Raw genomic sequence first — 25,035 nt, 5'->3', positions numbered from 1 at the left:
CTTCTGGGAAGGCGCTAATCCGGCCTTTGCCTGAGGCGATTGGCAAATGGCTGTGCGCAGGGCTTGGGCGGGGCGGGATCAACAGGGCGGGCGGAGGGAGCAGTTATGGCCACTCTCAGTCCCGTTCCCAGAGGCTCTGCTTCTCAGAACCCCGGCAGCCGCTGCAAACCTCGGAGAGAAAGCTGCCCTCAGGTTCCAACTGATGCCGGATAATCCCGCTTCTCCCATCTGAGTCTGAATCCCTAGAGACTTGCCCGGATCTGGAGCCCAGAGTCTGAGACTCACTCCCGACCGAAAACGACAACCGCGCCCTCAGCCACCAGCCCGCTTTGCGCGCGCACCTCGGTACCTTTGTATTTTCCACACTGCGCCTCCTCTGAGCCTCGGTTTGCTGTTCTCTTTCCTTCTAGTTGTAGAGTCTCTCTTCAGCCAGCTTTCCTGTGGTTCTGGGTGATGTCCGTTCCGTCTTTTAGTTGTATTTTTGAAATGGTTGTATGCGGCAGCGGTCTCCGGTGTTTACCTACGCCGCCATCTTCGGTTTCTCCTTAATAGACGTTTTTAAGAGCAGTTTTGGGTCCACAGCATAATTTAGTGGATGGTACAGAGAGTTCTCATACCCTCTACCCCCACATTCATGGCCTCCTCTACTATCATCATCCCACACAAAGTGGTACATTTGCTTCAACTGATGAACCTACAGCACACATCATAATCACCCAAAGTCCATAGTTTAAAATAGGGTTCACTCCGGTACACTTATGTTTTGACAAATGTATAATTCCATGTATCTACCATTGTAGTATCACATAGAGTAGTTTAACTGCCCTAAAAATCCTCTGTGCTTGCCCAGCCGGTGTGGCACAGTGGTTGAGTGTGGACCTATGAACCAGGAGGTCACAGTTCGATTCCCCATTCAGGGCACATGTCCGGGTTGCAGGCTCCATTCCCAGAAGGGGGCATGCAGGAGGCAGCCGATCAATGATTCTCTCTCATCATTGATGCTTCTATCTCTCTCTCCCCCTCCCTTTGTCTCTGAAATCAATAAAACTATATTTTAAGAAAATCCTCTGTGCTCTGTTCATCACTCCTGCCCCACAATCCCTGGCAACTGCTGATCTTTTTAGTGTCCTCAGTTCTGTCTTCTCCAGAATATCGTATAGTTGGAATCATGCACCATGTAGCCTATTCAGATGGACTTCTTTCACCAAGTAACATGAATGCAGCTCTGACTTTGGAGCCTGAGCCATGTTCTGGAGTGAAGGGCAATGCTAAGTTAACGTGGAGAAATTGACCAGTGAAGTATCAACGCCAGGCACTGCTCTCATACAGTGACGTGACCCACAGGACTGCATCATTGTGTCCAAATCTGAAATTGTAAAGTCAATAAACTGAACAGAAGTCAGATTGTGATGTAATACATAAATAGTAGAAGACTCTAGAGTTGGCCTAGATCTGTGCTCAGGCAAGTTGCGGGCCACGTGGAAGCTGTGGGATGCAGTGGATGCATAGAATTTGGAGCTAGAAGTCTGGTGCTTTGGTTCCCCATCTACCAATACTTAGAAGGGTAGTTGGCTTCATATCTCAGTGCTGATTCCTTATCTCGCAAAGGGAGTAGGTGGAAAAATCAAATGAGTACTGTCTTTAAAGCATCTGCAGACTTTTAGTAGGAAATTAGGTATTATTAGGGGAATGTTGGCACAAATTTGTAATAAGTGTTGGTTTAGTTTTAGGAGGATATTTTCCCCACTCTGTTCCTCTCACTTTTTCTTTCTTTCTACAAATCCTAAACAAGTTGGGCAAAAAATTCCTGAAGTAAAAACAATTAGAGACCTGAGGAGTAGGTAACATTTACAATCCCAGCTGATGGCTCTGTGATTGTCCCTCACAGACTGAGGCTGGCTCTTGCAGTTGTAAGAACATGACCTCTACACCAGTCTTCTGGGGAGAAGTCCAGGTTTTAATACTTAATGACAACAGTGTGAGTTTGGGAAATTTCCTGTCCCTTCTGTGTCTCAGTATCCTCATTATAAAATGGGTATAATTCTCCCTGCCTTAAGAGATTTTGCATGTGTTAAATAAAATATCTGTATAAAATCCTTCAAATGGCTCCTGACACAAAATAAAAATAAAAAAAAAAATAGTAGCCACCCTGTCGTGCAAGTGCATCTTTGAACTGCTTACTGGTCCATAGTCAAGTGTTTCCTCTGAAAGGACACCATTCCTCACAGTACAGACGATGAGAGAGGGTGGCCAACATGTGACATCCTCTCCGCCAGAAACACAATGTGAATTCTCTACTAAAAAACAAAGAATTTCGTGCATTATTTACATTAGCAGTCATTCTTTGAGAAACGAGAAAGTTAATCAGATTATTGTAAGTCTACAGAGCCTCCTGAATTAATATGGCACACTTGGTGGTATGCATGATTATTTGCTCTGGGATGCAAGAAAGACCAGAGGAAACATTCTAGAGTGTCAGGAGCAAGTCTGGGCTATTCTAAGGTCATGGAGGCTTTCTCTTAGAAGCCCACTGTGGGTAATCTACAGTTTTTGAGGGAAAAGTGGAGGAGTCTTGGCATCTTGAGTCTATATACTGGTGGCTTGGCACCATGTCTTTTTTTTTTTTTAACCAGGCTGTTTTATGAAAATGGTTCCAGATTATTTAACCTTTTTTTCCAGCTACTATAAGTCAGCCTTTGAGTTTCATACACCATTCTGCTCCTGAGTTTTCATAGATGGGGCAAACTAGGGACTGAGAATTGGGATGATTCATCAATTCTACACTAAATTGGCAATTCTCAAGCTTAATACGCATTAGAAAAAACTGATGGTTTTTTTCCCCATCAGTTTAAAAAACTGGAGAGCCTTTTAAAACACCAGTTGCTGGGCTCTGCCTCCAAATTTTCTGATTCACTAAAATGTAATAAGTTCCTGGTTGCTATCATTTGTCTGGGGGCCACACTTTGAAAACCACTGCTGATAAATCAAACATAGGAGTCAAGTTGATTAGGGCTCTGGTCAACCAGCTAGAATCATCACAACTCTTTCACCAAATTATTGTATGCAGGTGAGCCATGATTAGATAATACTTTGAGTTTTGTAGATGCTCCAGAATATCAGATAGTAAGAATTCTTCATATGTGAGATAAAAATTCTAAAAAATAACTTCTAAATATCCCCTTTATTTTTTTCTTATGCATACGTATACCTGTTACAGAGCATTTGCGATTCTTTGTAGGCATGGGTCAGGACGGAACAGGCTAAGTCTGGGTGCTTGGTTAGTATTAATGTTGCTACTCTTGGGAGAAAGTGGAAATTCTACTTTTTTTTAAAAAAATATATATAAAATATTTTTTCCAATTTTGAAAATTTTGATTTTGAACTAGATAGCTTAATTAGTTAAATATATTCTTTAGAGACTAGAGATGTTTCTGTATTCTAATTGTCAAGAAAGAAAATTATCAGAGGATTGATTTTTCTTTAAAAAATAGAGACCTCTTGTGGTCATTCATAAAAGTACTTTATAAAACAGAAACCTAGAGTATTCCAATTTGTCAAAAGGTTTCAAGATCTCTGACTTTGTTGAAATATATTACAAAATTATATCTATCCCATAATACCTATCAAAATATATAAGAAGATCAGTAATAGGACTTTAGGACTTTACATAACAGTAACTTTTATAAATATATACATCAGTCAGCCATAAAAGTTCTAGATTGTAATTTAAAATCTGATTGAAGCATAAGACATAAAGAAAAGTGAACAAATCCTAATTGTCTAACTCAAAGAAATTTCCTGAACTGGATCTCTCTGTGTAGCCAGTATGTCTGATAGATTTTCTATTGTAATTTTATAGGTAAGGTGACTCAGGTTCAGAGAGGTTATGTGCTCTGCTATTTCATAATGTCAATCAAATCCACTTTAACTTCATTTATATAGGAATATATAAATGAATGAAGAATTTCAATAAATGTTAATATAAAAGACAGTCAGTTTACAGAGGCATAATCCTCAGCCCAGATTTGTAAATACCAAACCCTGTCAAATGAAAATACCTGTACACATAGAATTTGAGAGCAGTAGACTACACAGGCTATAATTTATTATTATTGTTGTTAGTTGTTGATGGTCATTGTTTGCTGTGGCTGTTGTTGTTGGTGATCGACTCTTGCTCCATTAATTAATAAGCAGTTTTAGTACCTTTCATGTACCAGGCACTAATTTGGATTCCTGGGGGTAATACAATAAATAGTGGGCCTTGACCTTACGAAGCTCTGAATCTAATGCACAAGAAAGACATATAAACAGTAGTTTCTGATATTGTAGTTTGTGCTTTTATAGAAGTATATATACCTATGTGGATTTATTTTCAAGAAGGTGGCTATATTTTCCCCAAAGTCTACCCCACGCCATGCAAAGCTTGAAAGTCCACAAATTTCTCTTCGGTTTTAGAGCTAGCATAGTGTAGTAGAAAATATACCTGACTAGCAGTCAGAAAAGTCATGTTTGAGATACGGCTTTTCCACTTATCAAGATTTTGGACCAGTCTTTTAGTCATGAAACCTTATTTTCCTCAATTATAAACTAGGAATGGTAGCTACCTTAGACTATCAGAGGGATCATATGAGACTGTAAGAAATTGGTCTGTGGTCTTTAGATGAAGTTCTACATTATACTTTGTCTATAGGGTATTATAAATATGAAACACCAATGCAATAATCAATTCATTCAGTTTTCCTGGGTTTATGGTGTGTTTTTTTTCCTGCTGGGAAGATGTGCTAGAGAAAGTACAGTGAAGAGAATGAAAACATTGTAAGAGTTGTGGGTGTCTGAGTCATGGAGAAGGAAGCAGAACTAAGCTTGTCAGGACAGGAAAAGGTACCAAAAGCAGATTAATATACAAACTCATTCATTCTCAGATTTACCCAAAGTTCTCCTGATCATCATCATCATCATCATCATCATCAAAATAATTTACTAAACATTAAATAAAATTCACACACTCCATGGTGTGCAGGTAAATGTTTAACATCCAATTCTCTGGAAAAAAACCAAACATATGATAGATAGCACTAGCCAATTGCTATGGTGTAAATACTCCTATGATGGCCAATTTCAGGCTACTAACATGACATCAATGACCAGGGAGATAGGAAGAGATATATAGCCACACACCCTTAAATATGACATACATAATTTCAAGAGTGTAGACAATAATAAACATAGCAAAATGATTAGGAAGTAATGAGTTTTGAGTATTTGCTAGCTCTATTTAAAAATTATTTAAATGTAATTCAATTTTATCTCATTTTTAATATTGGCTATGTTGAATATCCAGCTTGCAAAATTCCTTAAGATGTAGCAATCAGCTCTCATCCGCCTGTATGAGCCAGTGGTAGCCTAACACTAGATATGCTGGTAATTGCACCAGTATGGTTCTAGTTATGGTAGAAGTCATCACCTCCTCTGGGAAGACTCTGTGTAAGGAGGCTTTGTCTGTACTCCTATCTCAACATCCTAGATACCCAGCAATGGCCACGCTGGGTTGTGATCTCATCTCTCTCCCTCCACACTTGACTTCCTGAAGCCAGTTCCTGTGACTTTTACCTCCATCTCTTCTTCATCCAGCACTGTCCCTGAAAGAGGGAAAGCTCAACAAGTGCACATTGACCTGAATCTGGCTCCTGTTCTCCAGGAGCCCACAATCTAACTTAATGTACAAAGACACACAGCAACAGAATACATGCACAATTTAGCAGAAGCTCTGAATAAACATGTGAATGGATAATAAGGTTTTTCTATTACATACAAGTGGATTTTAGTGGGAAGTATTGGAATGGGGAGAGGGACATTATGAGATGTGTCTCTTCCAAGAGCCCCCCCCCCCACCTTTTTTTAAAATTTGAGTTGGATACCTGCTTTTGTTTTCTCATAGTACCTTGTGTTTACTCTAAGACATATAGGTCTTATCTCTGTTATGGTCGTCTATTTATTTTGTTGTCTCTGCCACCAACCTTACATCTTGGGTGCCAGGTATCAGGTCTTATATATATTTGCATTCCCAGTGCCAAGCATAATGCTTGGAATATAGTAGATACTTAGTAAATATTTGCTGAATGCATTATACAAGCATCCACAGTAATATTAGTATGTTAATTTACTAGTGATATCACATTTTAAGAGGTGTACAATAATAACTAGACTAGTACAAATTATGATTCATGCCTATAAAGAGAATGTTTATAAGTCAACTGAACCTGTGAATAACATCAAGTACCTACAACATGCCAGGCTGTTTTAAGTTTTCAACATTGTATTTAGCTATTTAATTGTCATAAAAACCTTATTAGGGCAGTAAATTATCTCCACTACAAAAATGGGAAATACTGGAAATCCAGGACATGAATTCAGGTAGATCTGTTCTAAAAATTTCTGTATTTAATAACTAAGCTATTTTTCCTCACCATTGTGTATTAGTTGTTGTTGATGATGATGATGATAATAATAATAATAATAATAAATTAGTTTAGCCCAGCTGGCATGGCTCAGTGGTTGAGCGTGGACCTGTGAACCAGGAGGTCATGGTTCAATTCCCAATCAGGACACATGCCCAGGTTTCAGGCTCCACCTGCAGTGGGGGGCGTGCAGGAGGCAGCCAATCAATGGTTCTGTCTCATCATTGATATTTCTCTCTTTCTCCCATCTTTTCCTCTCTGAAATAAAGAAAAAATATTTTTTAAAAATGATAAATTAGTTTGCATGACTCCACTTCGAATGACAACACCTAGATCCTTATCCTGTTGCTTTGTCTGGCACCTGGAACTTCCCCTCTGCCAAAGGCAGGGCTTTCCCAGAGGAACTCTAAATATCCTGGAAAATTGCTGTTTTTATATCTGAGCAACCTCTACTCCACCTCCAAAACCAACGAGTAATTTATATCAACATTATTCATTACCCACTTTAATGACCAGGGATGCACTTTAGGTTGTTTCCTCTAAAAAAAAAACGCCTACTTGCGCCTTGCGGTGACGCCCGTGCCCCAGAGGCTTTCTGGCTCACGTACACCCCGGTTTTGCAGACGCTGCCCCACAGTTTTCTGGCTGCAGAAACTACACTTCCCAGCGGCCCGTTCGTCCGCACGAACTCTCTTTCCAGGCTCCCAGAGGCATCGCGGGAAAACTGCCCAAGCTTTGCAGGGCAGTGCGGGTGGGAGACATACAGAGCGCACCTCGAAATGGCTCAAATGCAGGATGAGCAGGGAGGGGGCGCGCCCTTGATGGCGGAAGGCAGGTCGGAGGCGGAGGTTAAGCTCATTCTGTACCATTGGACACATTCCTTCAGCTCCCAAAAGGTAAAGGCCTCGGCCGGCGGAGGGCGGAGAGGATCGGGTTTCAGCACCAGGACAGCTCCCTCGGGGCCTGGCCCGCGCTGGCCCACCTGGAAACAGGCCTCCAGGGCCCTGACCCCACCAAAGCTCCCTCCAGGGCAGGGATGCGCCTTAGTGGGGGGCAGGGAGCATCAGCCTGAGGTGGAAAGCCTATGCCCGAGGCGCTGCCACTCACGGAATAAGACCAAAAGCATCACTTTCGGTGTTTGGGCTGGAGGCCTTGTCCCCTGGGCCTCGCAGAGTAAGGCAGAGGGAAGCGCTTTCAAACAGCCCAAACACCGATCTTACTCCATTTTGTTCCCATCCATTCTCTTTCAAAAGGTCTAGCATATTTGTATTTCAGTTTCTTCTTTGGGGAGAATATAATTAGGTTCGGGCACAAAGAAAGTATTGGTGATGGGGAGGGTGACTGAATTATTGTAGCCAGAGTCAGTGTCATTACCGATCTTTTCTAATTCATAGGAACAAGACGTTAGATTGTATCTGACTTGTTAATTCTAGAACAGGAATACAGTGACATGGGGCTTAAACAGGGACATGTTCTGACAAATGCACTGTCAGGCGATTTTGTTGCTCTGAGAACATCCCAGAGTGCACATCCACAAACCTAGATGGTACAGCCTGCTGCATACCTAGACAATATGGTACAGTTTATGGCTTCTAGGCTACAAGCCTGTACAGCATATTAAAGTACAAAACTACATGAGATTAAATTTACACACAAGAGAAAATGATGCAATCAAGAGACATGTAAAAACAAAATATATGAGGCTGCTGCTGGTGTAACATGACATACTGTTTTACAAGTAAACTCTAAATACCGGGATAAAGTACAGTATAGTACATACATAAACCAGTAACACCATCATATATTGTCATTATCAGGTATTATGTACTGTACATAATAGTACCCAAGCACATAATTTTATACGACTGGCAGTGCAGTATGTTTGTTCACACCAGCGTCACCACGAACATATGAGTAATGTGTGGTGCTAGGATGGCTATGACATCACTAAGGGATAGGAATTTTTAGCTTCATTATAATCTTATGGGACCACTATCATATACGCAGCCGGTCGTTGACCCAACGGTAGTTATGCTGCACAGGACTGTAGCTAAAAAGGATGTTGAAAACATTCATAACTCAGGGAAGCACAGAAAAGCTGCCTAGTGGTATCCAGGGATGCCATTTAATTGAAAGCCCCCATGCTCTGTGGTAACCGGTGTGACCTCTTCCAGGTGCGCTTGGTAATTGCTGAAAAGGCATTGAAGTGCGAGGAACATGACGTAAGTCTGCCCCTGAGTGAGCACAATGAGCCTTGGTTTATGCGTTTGAACTCAACTGGAGAAGTGCCTGTCCTTATCCACGGGGAAAGCATTATTTGTGAGGCCACTCAGATCATTGATTATCTTGAACAGACTTTCCTGGATGGTAATGTTAAGGCTATTTGTGATTTCTTGGATTTACTTTTAACAGAAGTCTATGTGTTCCCTCCATCCGTTCTTCCCTCCCTTCCTCCCTCCCTCCTTCCCTTTCTTCCTTTTTTTTCTTTTCTTTTTGGTTTTGTGATGGTGGTTTAGTGATAAAAACGTTTCCATTTCCATAAGCACACAAAAATAAATTAGGCCAATAACATAAATTTTGTATAAACCAGTACAACTCCATTTAAATTTCATGTAAACTACAAATTCTAATGTTTTAAATTTACATGTAAAAAAAACAACCCTGCAGGTGTGTGGCTTGTGGTGGTTAATTTAGTTGCCTTAAGGTCAAATTCGTAATATTGATTCTAAATGTACACTATGAAAATCAGTCTCATCTGTTCTACCAAATGGTTCCACCTTAAAAACAATAAGAGGGGAACAGAGGGATAAATTATAGGCAAGGGAGAATAGAATGTTGGTATACTTTTGAGTTCTTGTCCCCTGTAACTCCTGTATAGTTTGAATTTCATCTCTTGGAAGGAATTATAGTGCCTTTAAGTAACAATCACTTATTGATAGCCTGTTTTATATCAGGCATTTTGTAATTTCTGTTCTATTCAGTCTTCAAAGAACCCATCTGAGACAGGTGCGGTAGACTAGTTATTCCCATTTTGTACATGAGGGACTGCCTAAGTTAATATAGCTTTTTCAGGGTAGGGCTGGACTGCAAGCCCTTCAAATCCCTATCTTCATATTGTACCAACTGTCTTCCATTGTCATTGCCACTTACACATGTGTCACTTGTTCCTCGTGACAATCCTCTGAGGAGACTGTGGCTTCACTGATTTGCCCAAGATTCCACAGCTGATCAGGACTGGCAGGACCGAGAACAGAACACAGGGCTCCTAGCTCTCAGCAGAGTACCCTTCTGCAAAAGGAGCTGTGTGAGATTCAGTGCCTCTCCATCTCCCATCAGTTGTGTTGATGTTAATGGGGCAAATTAAAACCAGAATATAACGTCAAATCACTGGAAACTGGGTAAGGAAACTGGCCAAGAAAAATGTCTGAGGAGGTACTACTTTGAGGGAAAATAGATATGGGACCTGAATGGGGCAGGGACCCCAGGGAATTCGATGAGCAATGGGCTGCTTCTGCTCTTAATCCAACTATTCAGTTCTCTAGGATTCTGACTGGAGTTGTTATTTAGAGGTGGCCATTGATCTAAATGAAAGAATTTAATGAATGGCTTTTTCCTTCATCATTACCTGCCATCCCTCTGAGTCTATATGCTGGGGGTTGTATTGAAAATGATGACTAATTGATTTAATACCATTTTTTCTCAACTTTGGACAAGCCTATTAAGTAATAATTTGTATTTATTGGGAAAAGTGATTATAATAATGTGAATAAAACAAAAATAATTGTATAAGAATTCTGTTTTAAATAATCACAAGCTTTAAAATGATACAGTAAATGGAAAATCATATTTAATCTTTTGTTAGTGTCTCTTAAATTACTACTGCTACTACCATTCTCCTCCTCCTCCGCCTTCTCCTTATCTCTTCCTCCTTACATTGTTTCTCCTCTGAGATATTTAGTAATATGAAATATGTTACTTAATAACATAGTAATGTTAATGATTATTAGGCTTTCTTAACATGTCCCTTAGGCTTTTCCTTTTCCTTTGACTGTATAACAACAAAACTGAAACACATTCTGCATCCTGCTCTAACAAGGGAAATACTAGGTTCTTATTATAATTTATTGAATCAGAGAAGGAGGCATTGTGGGCTAAGTGTTAAGATAAAAATATGGAAACTAAGGACTTTAATTCTGATGTACCAACAGAATAAGAAATCAAGAATCCTAGCTTGTAGCCTGAAGCTGACCCTAACGTATTCAAGGTCCTTGGTGACTTGACTTCTGTTCGTCCCCTCGGATTAGGTGACATAGTTTTATCAATTGCAGACATAAAGCAAGTCCAACTGGTTCCTATCTTACTCATTCCTCTTTCCTAGGAGAGCAGTCTTAGGGTTGTAAAAGATTAATATTAAAGGACCTAAACCCATACCAAACCAGCACAAGAACAATTAGTTACATAAATGAAGACTAGTCTAATCTACAGATGAAGTTTATCCCAAAGTATTAAATAAAAAACAAACATGCAAGTGTTATTGCAATTATCATTAAGACACTTTATATTTACCATTAGGAACTCAGGGTGATTAGGAAAGGAGCCAGACAAGAGATAGGCAAATGTTATCAAGGAGGCAGAGTGGGGAATTCTACCAATTCTTGCTACTTAAAGTGTCTTCCATTGACCAGTGGCACTGGTATCACTGGTATCACTGGGAGCTTGTTAGAAATGTCATTAACACTTAAAAAAAGAGTCTATTATGTGCCAGGCATGATTCTAGATATTGTGTATCTTGATTTAAGCAGAGCATTTACAATTGCTTTATATGATACCCTTGTGGAATGAAGGAGCAACTATGGCTTGATGAAATGCACATTTTCAGTTGAATAAACCACTGTATTGAAAAATATTCATTTTAGATTTCTTATACTAGGTTGCTCCTTTAGCCATAGACTGTTTTTTAATTTATTCTATAATAATTTTTATTTCACTTTATTTTAATTATTTCAATTGCTTGTGGACCACTCTAAACATCATAAGGTTAGAGACAGTGTCTGTCTCATTAACGACAGTATTCCCAATGCCTCATATGGTGAATATTCTTTAATAGGAACTTAATAAATACATTTGAATTATTAAAATAAGTGAATTATTGAAAATAAATGTCAACCTGGGCAGGGATCTCTACTGGTGTTCATATAGGCTTCTATTCTCTGAGGAGCCTATCGATTCCATAAATGACTTGAATAAAGACATAGCAGAAACATTATTAGATTTGTAAATGACAGGAAAGCTAGGATGGTTACTATGATGACTAGCTTACGAAATGTTTCCAATGGAACGATAAAATGGAAACATAACTGAGATAAAGTTTCACAAGGTTAAATGTAGTGTGTGAATGTTGTTTGTACAAGTCACCTCCATTAATGAAGGATGGGAGGCCTGGCTGGCTAACGAGTTACCAATAAAAGCCAGTAATAAACAAAAGGCTAGTATGACCTGAAATTGTTTCAGAAGTATAGGTTCTATTTAGAATATGGGGAATTGTAACCTGCTGCATTTTTAACTGGTTGGAATATGTAGCATTTTGTCCAGTTATGGATGGAACTGTGAAGGAGTTGGCAAATTAGAATGATAAGTGAATGGGTTTCATGAGGTGTATAGGTGCCCAGGGTTATAATAGGGAGACTTCAATTAAGTGTATCCATTCTAAAGAATAGACTGTAGTGAACTGGTACCTCCTTCACTGTTACTGCTGTTATCCCGTGTTAGTCTATCAGCTGGGGATTATACTAAAAATGACCTTTCTCAATCTCTCTCTGTAATCAGTATTTCCATAGTTACATCCTTATGAGATAAGTCCATTAAATAACTGCTAGTTTTGGGGGGAAAATTTGACCACCAAGACAGTCTTTCCAAGTTTTAGCCAAAGAAAGTGAATATTAAATTGAATGATGGCTATACTTGATATTTTTTAAAGCAGTTACATGGAAGACTGGTGTTGACATCAGCCCAATTGATGAATCACTGAAGAAAGCCAATTAGATCTTCAAATGTACTCCGTTGAATTTTGTACTTTAACAGTGGAATGTTCCTGAGGTCAGAGGCTGGGTCAAAGGAAGAATTTAGAACTACTCCATTGCTCAACCAAAGGCTGGCCAAGAGCAATCTCTTGATTCATTCTTTCAGTAGACATTTATTGGGTATTAATTGGTACAAGGTTCCAATTTAAAAGACCTCAAATCACTAATAACTTATCTTCAAAGATAATTTCATTCTATAAATTTGGCTGGGTGCCAAACCTGCTTGCAAGACATGCATGTACTATCACTACTACCCAGTTTTCATATATGTGACAACTTTTCCTACCTGGGCATGTGATGAAGAGTAGTTACAGTAAAGCAAGCGATTTATATGATAGTAAGAAAACTAGGAGAACTCAGGAGAAATGGATGTGACAAGTGAATATAATATACACACTAATAATAGGAATTTAAAATCCAGATATTTCTTATACTATTCATAATCTCTTTGGGTGATCTTTAATTTGGCCACTAGATAATAAAAAAAAGTGGGCATAAAATAACTGCAAAATACTAGAACATATGCTATTTTTTTTACTGCCAGTGGTAACCTGGAAACAAGGACGTATTATGGTGAATATTGAATTTTGGTAATTTAATATATAACAGAAAATCCTGGGTGCATAATTTGACACCATGTAATTTTTCTTGTCTGTGTTTAGATTTGATCTAACTTAATTGTTTACTATTAGTATATTTTCTAATGGTCAGGTGTATGACTTGTTGAAGGGTACAATCTTATTCAGCTAGTTGATGCATATTATCTTATATACTAATGTCATCACTAAGTGATCTAAGTAGAATTTTAAAAAAATCAACAAAAGGACCGAGTTAGGAATGAGATCTACTCTGTTTTCATTGAGCTAGTAGAGAAGACCTGAAGGTTCTTCAAATAGACCTGGGGGAGTCTTTCTTGAAAACAGGCATAAAATGCCTCCTTTATCTGCCATCACTGGGGAATGCAGGCAATCAGAGTAGTGAATTTAGTAAAATAATGGAAGCTTATGCCTTTAAGGCCTTAGATCCTTTTTACTTTTTGCTCTTGGAACTGAATGTAATTTTTTAAAATGGCTCAAGGCCATTGTTATTATCACCAGCAATATAGAGACTTGAGAATTAAAGGGCTGCAGAATGCTTTTATTGTTTTTTTTTTCTGATTAAAAAACCACAAAAACTTCTTTTGTTTTCTCTCCTTGTTGTTTATCACGTCATTCTGCTTTTTTATGCCTATCTGCCTTTTTCTAAGTTGTTGCCTAAATTTAGGTCCAATACAAGACCTGTCTTGTCCCCTACTCAGTCTTCTAGGAAGTCAGATCTTGTGCAAGTTATTTATTTATTCTTTTTTTAAAATTGATTTCAGAGAGGAAAGGAGAGGGAGAGAGAGATAGAAACATCAATGATGAGAGAGAATCATTGGTTGGCTGCCTCCTGCATGCCCTCTATTGGGGATGGAGCCTGCAATCCGGGCATGTGCTCTGACCAGAATCGAACCCATGACCTCCTGGTTCATAGGTCCACACTCAACCACTAAGCCACACCAGCTGGGCTATTTATTTTTATTTATTCTTCCAGTGACTGCTAATCGTTGCTTCCACTACTGCAACCCGATTCCCCAATGCTGGGAACTCTTCCCACTGCCCGCTTCTTAAAAGTCCTCGATTACCACCCTGGCTGGTTTGGCTCAGTGGATAGCGTGTGGGCCTGCGGACTCAAGGGTCCCTGGTTCAAATCTGGTCAAGGACACATGCCCAGGTTACAGGCTTGGTCCCCAGTAGTGGGTATGTGTGTGCGTGTGTGTGTGTGTGTGTGTGTGTGTGTGTGTGTGTATATATATATATATATATACACTAGTATATATAGTTTTAGTATATTGACCTTTAACAAATAGCCAGATATCTCTCCAGCACAATGTGTTTATTTGGGAACAACAAAGAATTGCAATTTGGGACCTGTGGTCTAATCGTGAACCATGTGCAAGCGCAGAGAAACAAGAGGAACACACTCTTGTATGGACATAGGAGGGAGTGTTGTAAAGGACGAATCCATTGGAGGAAATTGAAAGCTCAAAGTATAGTGACTTCTCATTGGCTGAGTTTGGAGGCCTCCCGTTGGTGGAGCTGTTACTGGGCTGGGAGGACCCTTTTCCTCCTCCAGCTTGGGTAGGAGGAGTATGCTGGAGGCGCTGGTGCGTCTCCCTATGGGGTCAGTAGTGAGCTATGAGAGACACTTCGTGTTAGAGTTCTCCCAGCCTCCCCACTCCATTGAAATGAGGGTTTTGTTTATTAATTTTCGCAGGATTATAACAAAGTTGAAAGGACTGGCAAATAAAAGTTGATGAGAGTGAGAGGGCAGATCTGTATAGTTCAAAGGAAATTCCCAGCTGTGTTTTGACTGCTATGCTCTGGTGACAGGAGGTGGCGGCCCATGGCGCACGTGGCGCTGGACAGGGCGTGCTCGGGAGAGGCTGAGACTGAAGAGAAGCAGGACCTGCGGGTGTTTTCTGCTCTGACACAGCGTTTCGGGAGAGAGTTACATAGCAGTGGCGTACTGAGTCAAGAACATTATTTGCATGCGTTTCAACATTGGAAGAGTTCAGGCCTGGCCGCATGAAGCCTCCCTCCCCAGAAAGCAACCAGACCTCTTTTTCCTGCTCTTTCACTTTCCAGGGGGAGGTGGCTGCTCTCCTGGACACTAGCCTCAGGCCTGGCACTGGAAGGCAGCCAGGGCCAGGAGCCATGAATTTAACCACCTGGGAAGCATTTAAAAATGCTGGCCCATTGATGGTATTAAGCTGAGGTTCTTAGAGTCCTAAAGCAGTGGTTCTTAAACTTTTTGGTTTCTGGGTCGCTTTGTGTTAGAAATTATTAAAGATACCTGGGCCACATCTATCAATATCGACCACACTGGAAATGAAAGCGGAAAGCAGTTTGAAACACAAGAACGCGCACGCCTATGTGCCATGAACTGTGGGAAGGAGGAGTCAGGCAGCCCCTGCACAGCAACGCTGTACACTGAGAGAGCAGAGTGGGAAAACAATCAACATCTTAGAGTTACGATAAAAACAGCTTTGACACTGTGGAGCCCCTGAGAGTGTCTTGGGAAAGCTAAGGGATTCTCAGACCACACTTTGCCCTTCGTGGTCTATGAACAGAATTCAGGAGATTTGAGATCTTACTTAGATGGGGGAAATTATATCTTGTTTTCACTAATTTCTGGTAGAAATTTATTATTTCCTCTCCTTTCTAATGTAGGCATAATCCACAGCAGTAGCAGGAGTGCCTGTGACTTTGTTACCAATAGAAATCACAGATGTGCTCATAGTGTATCAAGTTATTGCAGATACAGTGGGGCCTTGACTTACGAGTGTCCCGACTAACGAGTTTTTTGAGATACCAGCTGTCTCTCGGCGGATTTTTTGCATTGAGTTGATAGAGTAATTTGAGTTAACGAGCTCCTTAACGAGCTCGGTCTCGGAACAAATTAAACTCGTAAGTCAAGGCCCCACTGTATTTAAAATTACCATTTATGCTCCTATTATTTTGAAATTATGATAGACCTGCTGCTAGATCTTGTTAATGTATTAACACACAGGCACCCATATTAGTATTTTATCATTTAAAATTACTTTCTTAACTGTATCTATAATAATAAAAGTGTAATATGATAATTAGACCAGAAGTCCTACCAGTCAAAGCCGGAGCTGCAGCAGCGGCATCAAGGAAGCCACTGCCTGGGGCTTCGAGGGAGGGATCCAGGCAGCCACCAGGACTGCAAAGGCCTACTCTTGCTCGAATTTCGTGCATCGAGCCTCTAGTTTTTATATAATCAATTTCCTATACAGTCCTATGTTTGTATTTTATGCATTTTTTAAAAAACAACAAGAATTTATTTTCATGATTACATGTCTTGTAGATTAGCTGGAGTTTGCCTCATACAGGCTGGCCTCAGCCCCAGACCGGAGGGTCAGCTCAGGTCTTCTCTTTCTGGGACTCATGATCAAGGGCAAGAATCTCCTCAGAATGAGTGTTTCTCATAATGGATTACTTGACCACAGGAGTGCTAACACAGCTTGTATTTTACACATTTAAGAACAATATTTTGAGCAGAGCATGGTGGCACACAAAAGGTTAAGAACTCTCAACATTTTAAGGACCTTAGAAGGCATCCAGTGTGTTGTACTCATGGAAGTGGGATGCGTGTACCGTGCATTGATTGGTTGGCATCCCAGTAATACACTGAGATCAAGAGATTTTGAAAGGTCAGCAAGGAAGTATGCTCTGGTTGGGTAAATCCACTGTTGGCAGGTGGTGTATAGCTGACACTTCATTCTGGATGATCCTAATGCAGCCTTCAGAATTGGATAACCTAGCAGTTAGAAGAATAATCCATCTTGTGTTTTCTTAGAGAGTCAGAAATAGCCTGTTGGCTTCAAAAACTTGTTCTACTTGGTCTGGCATTATGAAATCTTCCCTGCAACCAACTCTGAATTGTCAACACTTATGAATGAGTGGGTCATGCTCAAAAGGATTCTAAGTTCAATAAATAACCCAAACGGAGGAATAAATCAATAAAATTGAGACTGTTCTTTTCACTCGTTGGAATAAGGTAGTTGCCTTTTTTTTTTCTGGGCAGTTGGAGAGGCAGAAGTGGAAAGTGATTTTGAAGGGACATTGACCTCACCTTTGGGTCATGCAATTCATCTTCATCATCCTTAGATAGTCTCTGAAAGTAAGCTCTTTGAAGATGTTATGATGATGGAATAAACCAGAGCACTGTATTAAGAGATAGATGACTTTAGTTCTTGTTCTGCCTCTAATTAGCTGTGGGATCTTGGGAGAATTTCTTGGCTTCTATATCTCAGTGCCCTCAGAGCTTCTCCAGCTCAAATACACTAGTCCCCTTTTCTGTTGGAGATAGATACAAGACCCCCAGTGGATGGCTGAAATTGTGGATAGTACCAAACCCTACATATCATATTTTTTCCTATGCATACATATCTATAATAAAGTTTAATTTATAAATTAGACACAGGAAGAGATTAACAATAACAATAATAAAACAGAACAGTTATAATAATACACTGCAATAAAAGTTATGTGAATGCCTTTGGGACTATTATGAAATAAAAAGGGTGACTTGAACACAAGCTCTGTGATGCTGCTACGCTTGATCTGATAACTGAGACAGCTACTAAGTGACTAACAGGAAGGGACAGCATGAAATTTCATCACGCTACTCAGAATGGCGTGCAATGTAAAACGTATGAATTGTTTATTTCTGGAACTTTTCGTTTAATGTTTTTGGATCATGTTTGAATGCAGGTAGCTGAAGCAATGGAAAGTGAAACCATGAATACATGTGTCTGCTATTGTCTATAATTCCTAGTAATTTGGGAATGTATTAATTAATTTGTTAATTAAAATTTACTGTGTACCTATTTTGAGCCAAATATGATATTAAGTACTGAGGATGCAAAAGAGAACATGGTCCTTGCCCTCAAGGAGTCTATAGTCTAGATTTTAACCAGAAAATGAGGATTCATGTAAAATCCACTTTCCAGAGATAACATATTAGAAATTCCATGAAGATTGTCATTTTACATTCACATAGCATCGATAGGGTAACTCTTGGTATTATTTGGAACCTAGGAGAGAGTAGCCCCTGCACCTCTGTCTGTAATGAGCTTGCATTCTTAACCAACCTTTACCAAGGGCCTGAAATATATGGGGCACTATGCTAGACCCTGGACCACAGGCCCCTTACCCTGCAGAGGTTCATGGGGCAAAAAGATACAAATAATTAAGGTGATCAGGGCTCTAATGGAGTATGCTCACGGTATTTTGTGTGTACAGAGGAAGGCACACCTGGCCTAGTCAGATGCTGGTAGTTGTAGGAGGTCAGGGAATGCTCTTTGAAGAGCTGGCATAGCTAGACCTTGAGGGTTGAGTAGTAATTTGTAAGGCGGAGAAGTGTGAGAATGCCAGAATGATCATGATTTGGGATCTGGCCTGGTACATTAGGCCATTTCAAAATTTGAATCTCTGAGCTCGGGAGATATCTTTTAAAGCCTTGATATAATATCGAAAATGTTAATGATGAGATGGTTGGGTTTTTGTTTCTGATGTAATATTTCATTTGTAACTTTTCCTTTAATGTTTGTGTGTGTGTTTGTATATGCACTTTAGAAAAAACACCCAAGTTAATGCCTGATAAAGAAAGCATGTATTACCCACGGGTACAACACTATCGGGAACTGCTCGACTCCTTGCCAATGGATGCCTATACACATGGCTGCATTTTGCATCCGGAGCTAACCGTGGACTCCATGATCCCAGCTTATGCAACAACAAGGATTCGCAGTATGTAAAAATCTTAAAGACCTGAATTCTGTCCTGGGTTTCTTTTAATTCGTTTAAGGTCTAGCCTATCTCATGAGCATTGAGAGGCGATGGGAACAGAGTTGTTGAGTTTGCTTCATGGACGGGCATGTGATAGACGGACCATGCACCCAGGTTAATCAGTGCTTCAGCTGTCCAGCTGGACATTTATGGTCTATAGGTCCCGATTTCCCAGCTCTCGGCTTTGAGGGCCAAGTTTGGATAAAACTCAGAAGAGTGACCTGTGGAAAAGTAAAGGGCATGACGTGTTCTCGTGGACAGCTGGACCGGGAATCAGGAAAGCTGGGATCTGTGGGGAACAGAGGCAACTGAGTTCACATTTCTCGTTCTTCCCTTTCATTATGTGAGGGAGCCAAACTTTAGGCTGTTTCACTTTTACTCTAAATCCAGTGATTGCAGAATTACAGAGCTTGAATTGAGCCGTCCAGCTCTCTTCCATCCTGTCCTGCCCGAGGAAGGAGTAGGGTTGCTACATGAGGTGTAGAGCAGCAGAAGGGTGCGCTGTGGCACAGTAATTGGGGACAAGAAAATTGGGGATGGTGGTTGTGGTCAGACTCTGTGGATGTCTGACTAGAAACACACACCTACATCTTCTAAACCTAGAAACAATATCCTTTCCAAAAACCAAGCCCCACCTTTATCATTCTCTTATGTTATTTTTCTTTCTTTTTGGTACCTCTCCTCCTCCCTCTTCTCCTCTCCCTTCCCTTCCCTCCTCTTCTACACTCTCTTTTTCTCCTCTCTCTTCCTGCTTCTCAGCTTCCTCTTGCTTCCCCTACTCTTCATAAGGACTGGTCTATGATTTGAAACAAGTATTCTGATAGATACAATTCTGTCACCTAGAATTTGTATATATATTTTAAATAAGGCTTTGCCCTCCTCTTCATATAGAAGTTCCTTACAGAAAACTTGAAAGGTATGGGAAGGTAGCGCAAGTACCCTGCACCCAGCATTTATGACGTCTGGGTCTTCCCTCAGCTCTTTCCAGGCGCTTCTCACTGAATCCTGCCCCTGAGCAGGTACTCTGAGAGGCCCACGTTAAAGGTGACGAAACTGAGGCACAGAGAGGGTGAGCCCGAGGCAGAGGCAGGGCCTGAGCCCCTGAACTCCTGCTCTTACCGTCGAGTTTCCTGCTTCTCCTTGTTTCTCACACAGAAGGAAGGAAATAATTTTCTGTTTCAAAAATGATTTCCTTATCAGGCCAAATTGGTAACACAGAGTCCGAACTGAAGAAACTTGCTGAAGAAAACCCAGATTTGCAGGAGGCCTACATCGCAAAACAGAAGCGCCTGAAAGTGAGTAGACCAGGTGTCCTCAGCTGACAGCCACTGTTTGTGCTAAATGTTCTACCGTTAGCACTGTTTCTAGAACATCTCCTATTAAAGATTGCAGGTCACCAGCACACCATTTACCGGTGGCTCATGCTGTGCTTTCAGAAAGAATTTTTCTTGATATTCAAACCTAACAACAGCTGCTTAGACAGCGGATATTGTGCATGCTGGTTCCCAAGCACAAGCACAAAAGGTAAGAGCAGGTTAACAACACATTTGAGGTACTCTGTGCATCAGGCCTAGGCTGCCCTCTGTCTGTGGCTTACCTGGCTCCTAAAGGCTTCATCAGTTACAGTTGACCTCTCTTTCTCTCTTAAAAAAAAGATTTTTATTGACTTCAGAGAGGAAGGGAGAGGGAGGGAGAGCTAGAAACATCAATGATGAGAGAGAATCATTGATTGGCTGCCTCCTGCACGTCCCCCACTGGGGGATCGAGCCCGCAACCCAGGCATGTGGCCTGACTGGGAATCGAACTGTGACCTGGTTCATAGGCCGACACTCAGCCACTGAGCCACGCTGACCAGGCGGCCTTTCTCTTTCTGTTGATCCTTCCCTATGGCCCAGCAGTGCGTGCCAGCTCCTCCCATATTAAAGATGTAGCAAGCAGCACCTCCCCCTCCCTCAGCTTCCCATCTTCCTTTACCGTATCTGAGCGAAAGGAGCTTCTCAGAAGAAAGGGGACACCTGCACACAGCACTGCTCGTTCTCCACTCGCTGCTTCCCTCACCGCCTTCAGATTTCCCCCTCAGCCCCCAGCCGTCAGTTATTCCAGTTATTCACTCAGCAAAGCCTGCTGACGTTCCACTCCTGAGCTGGGCCCGAGAAGCATCTCTGTGCCCCTCATCGTCTTCGCCCTCTCTGGTCCTCTGGTCCACAGGAGTGGCCAGTGGGCAGTGGCCCTGGCCCTGGGGCATGTGCACAGCCGCGCATTTCCCCCCAACTTAGCTTTCGCTTTAACGAAGCTATTCTAATTGTTCTCATTTACAACAAACAGTTCCCAACTCTACAATAGTGTCTATCTGCTTTGCTCTACAGCGCTTGTTTCTACTGGCTTAACTAATCTATTGCGTTATTTTTGTTAATTAGTCGAAGCTGCTTGACCATGACAATGTCAAATATTTGAAGAAAATCCTGGATGAGTTGGAGAAAGTCTTGGATCAGGTGGAAACCGAGCTGCAAAGAAGAAACGAAGAAACCCCAGGTAGGTTCTCATTTGTATTCCTTTTTCCTGGACACCACGAGTCTTTATGGGAACAGCCTTAGATTTCAGTAACAGTGCTCTTTCATTATTTTCATGGGCAGTTTGAATTCAGTAAACAATCCTGAGAAGCTGAGAGCCTCCATGCCGGAGGAGTTAGGTATTTCCTCTGTTTAGGGAAATAATAGGTGAGCTTTAGGAATATCCATAAAGTCGGGCCTGAAATGTCACTCGGTGAGTGCTGCTCTCAGTCACTATGGGAAGTGTAACAGAGTCCCTATTGGAAGCAAGTTTCAGCTAACGGGGTCCTCAACTTTGTTGTCAACTGGAATAGCACCCTGGACGTGGGCGGCGTGCTTGCACCTGAGCCCTGGCTGCACGGCTAAGTCAGGTGCACAGGTGCAATGCGTGGATGCTCCCCAGGTGGCCTGCACGTCTGCACGTGCTGGCCCCAGTTCATACTTGACTGCAGATGAGAAGTTGTGCCCCTGCCTAAGGAAAGAATTAGAGGGAACATTCAAGCACCTGCTCAGGTTATTCAACTAAACTAACTGCTGCAATGGCACGTTTGTGAGACGGGCGAGGTTGGAATTCCACAATCATAATCTAAATTGTGCAGAAAAATCCTTCAGGGGTCCTATTTCACGTCGATGCAGACTGACCAACAATTAGATACCAGGGCTTTGCTAAATGCAGTGTTATTGTTGCTATCCTCAATGATAGATAGGCTTTGAGCTCAAATGACCCCGGCTTCACTCAGGGACCGAGGTGGCTGGCAGATGTTAAGTCTCCCTGAGCTTGGGATATGTATGCATGGACTTGGTTTTTAGCATAAAATTACTCGCCGAGTAGGATTGCCAGGAAGATGTACCATGGCCTTCATCTCCTGCTGTCCTCACACCTGCCCTCAAGACTGAGACGCAAGATGCCAGGTAGGGTCTGCCTGTGCGGTGGGCGCGGCCCTAACTCTCCGTGTCCCTTTCTCTGATTAGAAGAAGGTCGCCAGCCCTGGCTCTGCGGAGAGTCCTTCACCCTGGCCGACGTCTCGCTCGCTGTCACTCTGCATCGCCTGAAGTTCCTGGGGTTTGCGAGGAGAAACTGGGGAAATGGAAAGCGACCCAACTTGGAAACCTATTACGAGCGTGTCTTGAAGAGGAAAACATTTAACAAGGTTTTAGGGCATGTCAACAATATCTTAATCTCCGCGGTGCTGCCCACAGCACTCCGGGTGGCCAGGAAGAGGGCCCCCAAAGTTCTTGGCACCACCCTTGTGGTTGGTTTGCTCGCAGGGGTGGGTTATTTTGCTTTCATGCTGTTCAGAAAGCGATTTGGAAACCTGGTATTAATAATTAGACCCAGACCAAGTTATTTCTAGGCTTGCGGGGATCCGGTGGTGGCAACTCACCCTACCATTTAGCTCAGCCTTGTCCACCCTGCCAGGCCCAGGGAAGAATGACCCTGGGCAACCAGCACAAACCATATCTTACTTTACTCTTTGGGTAGTTGATGTCAGGGAGGTGGCAATGAACATGACGGGGCTGGTAACGTTACGATTACTGACTTGCAAACCTAACCTAATCTCTCCTTAAAACATGCGCAGGGGCCAGGTATGTTAATGCTGATAGGTAGAGAGTAGTCCTTGACCTCAAAATGCCAGTTTAGGTTCTGAATTTTTTTTTTTTGGGGGGGAGGTTATTATTACAAGCAGACAGTAATAATAACTCGAGGTTGCCCATAGCTCTTTATCTGAGACTATCTTGATATGCTGAGTGCTGAGTAGTTAGCAGTATTTGCCCCTGGAATTTAGACATAATATTTGTTACAGCATGGGGTTCAGACAGCAGCAGGGTGCAACAATGCTCCATGTTAGCACAGCTGGCTTCAGGCACAAATAAGGGAGGCAAAGGGAAAAGGGAGAGGGAGAAAGGGAGAATGAAGTCTACGCTGTACAGAGCAGAGCAGTGGAGTTCAATTTCCAGGAGCCTCCAGAGCCACCCAGGGCTGCCTGTCCCCTAAGGAAACATTACTGTGATGACCTGTGCCCACTGCCCACACATCCTCCCGTAGCTGAGAACCTTGGGAAAACAAGGCCAAGGATTTATGAGGTGGAGTGGGCTGGAGAAAACCCAGGCTTTATATTTACAGCACCTCATTTGAATGCATATGAATCACGCTTACATCCATTGATTTAATAAGATGAACTGCTCATGTACTTTGGTGTGAGATGCCCACCCAAGCATGTCTGCCTAGCATTTACATGAAGATATGAAGTGACATAGAAAAGGTTCCTTTCTTTTCATGGTTCCCCAATTCGATGGTGCCTATGGACTGTTGTGTCCAGTCACATGTGGCTGGGTAGTGGGTTTTGATGAGCTGGGAGTACTAACGGTGCCCATTCTGCATTTGGGAGGCTGGTGTGTTCATCCAAAAACTGTTGTCCAGGCCTTGCATCTGTTTATGATCATCAACAAATCTTTAGAAGGTTCCAGAGGAAGAGAAAGGTCTAGTCTTAGCCCTTGGCAGTTAATTTACAGGAAATGAAGTAAATGGCTAGGTAGGAATGTCACCAATATTCATTCATATACATCTAGGCATCTTGGGGGTGCCTGAGTCCACGTGGAAAGGACAAGCCCAGTGTGTCCCACGAACAGCCATAGAGCTGCATCCGACAGTCTGGCTCAGAGGCACACAGAGATGCTCTAGAGCTGGGCAGAAAGGCCTTGGGAGCGGTGTCAGGTCTCTGGCAGAGACAATAAGGAGCCAAGGGACAATAAGGAGCCAAGGGTCCAGGAGCAACATAAGTTTGCTTGGACGCCCCCCCCATTGGCTGTGCAAGATAGCCAAAGACTGGCCTGACTATTTCTTTCATAGGAATCAGTCATTCCTAGGGAACAATGATTTTCTGATGGTCAAAGGCTTCTATAATTCCATTTCATGATCCAGTTGTTTCAGAAAAGCTTAATGAACTGGATGTTCTGTGTTTACAAAAAATTAATAACATTTCCGGTGTGAACTCAATCCAACAATCATTAATAGACAGGCAGCTTTTATACTAGTAATGTCTTAATTTTGCGCCTCAGTGCACTGTTGTATAGAGTGAAATTTGTTGCTGGAACATTCCGATCCATGTACTCATAAAAGATCCACAAAACTGATTATTCAGTAGTTCGCAGTGTTATTTGTTACCTTGTTAGGAGCAAGAACTCAGACATGAAAAAACCTAAATTAGATTTTTATAAAACTACAAAGGGTATTTATCAATGTGAGGGCTGTTCATTAAGAATAAAGATTAGAAGCCAGTGCTGGCTTTTCCTTAAATTTATGTCATTACTGAATCAGAGAAAATCTACTAGGAAGTGTCTGTAATTTTCCGATACAGTTTCATTGGAAATAAGCTTGTATCAATATTAAAGATGATGCATTGCGGACATTTCGCTTGTTTTATGACCACCCTTGAGATTATACTTTAAAAATGTCTGTTTAGGGGTATCATGGCCACTAGATGTCGCTGATCACCCAGCAGTCTGAGACTGGGCGTTCTTTAGGTTCAGCAAAGCCTTCTGAAATGTT

At 41.7% G+C, this 25,035-nt stretch overlaps 1 protein-coding gene across 1 annotated transcript; it reads left to right on the top strand.

Moving 5' to 3' along the window:
• Positions 1-7,237: 7,237 nt before the first annotated feature.
• GDAP1 (ganglioside induced differentiation associated protein 1) lies at positions 7,238-22,893 on the top strand. The gene is made up of 6 exons (XM_006086343.3): positions 7,238-7,354; positions 8,633-8,825; positions 18,724-18,897; positions 20,137-20,231; positions 21,354-21,468; positions 22,458-22,893. The coding sequence occupies exons 1-6, from the start codon at positions 7,238-7,240 to the stop codon at positions 22,838-22,840; spliced, it is 1,077 nt and encodes a 358-aa protein (XP_006086405.1). The 3' UTR covers positions 22,841-22,893.
• The last annotated feature ends 2,142 nt before the right edge of the window (positions 22,894-25,035 follow it).

This window comes from Myotis lucifugus, unplaced genomic scaffold, assembly GCF_000147115.1.
Source record: "Myotis lucifugus unplaced genomic scaffold, Myoluc2.0 scaffold_27, whole genome shotgun sequence".
In the NCBI taxonomy this organism is placed as follows: Eukaryota; Metazoa; Chordata; class Mammalia; order Chiroptera; family Vespertilionidae; genus Myotis; species Myotis lucifugus.
Note: the sequence above shows the minus strand (reverse complement) of the source record. Positions and strands in the feature narration are given on the sequence as shown.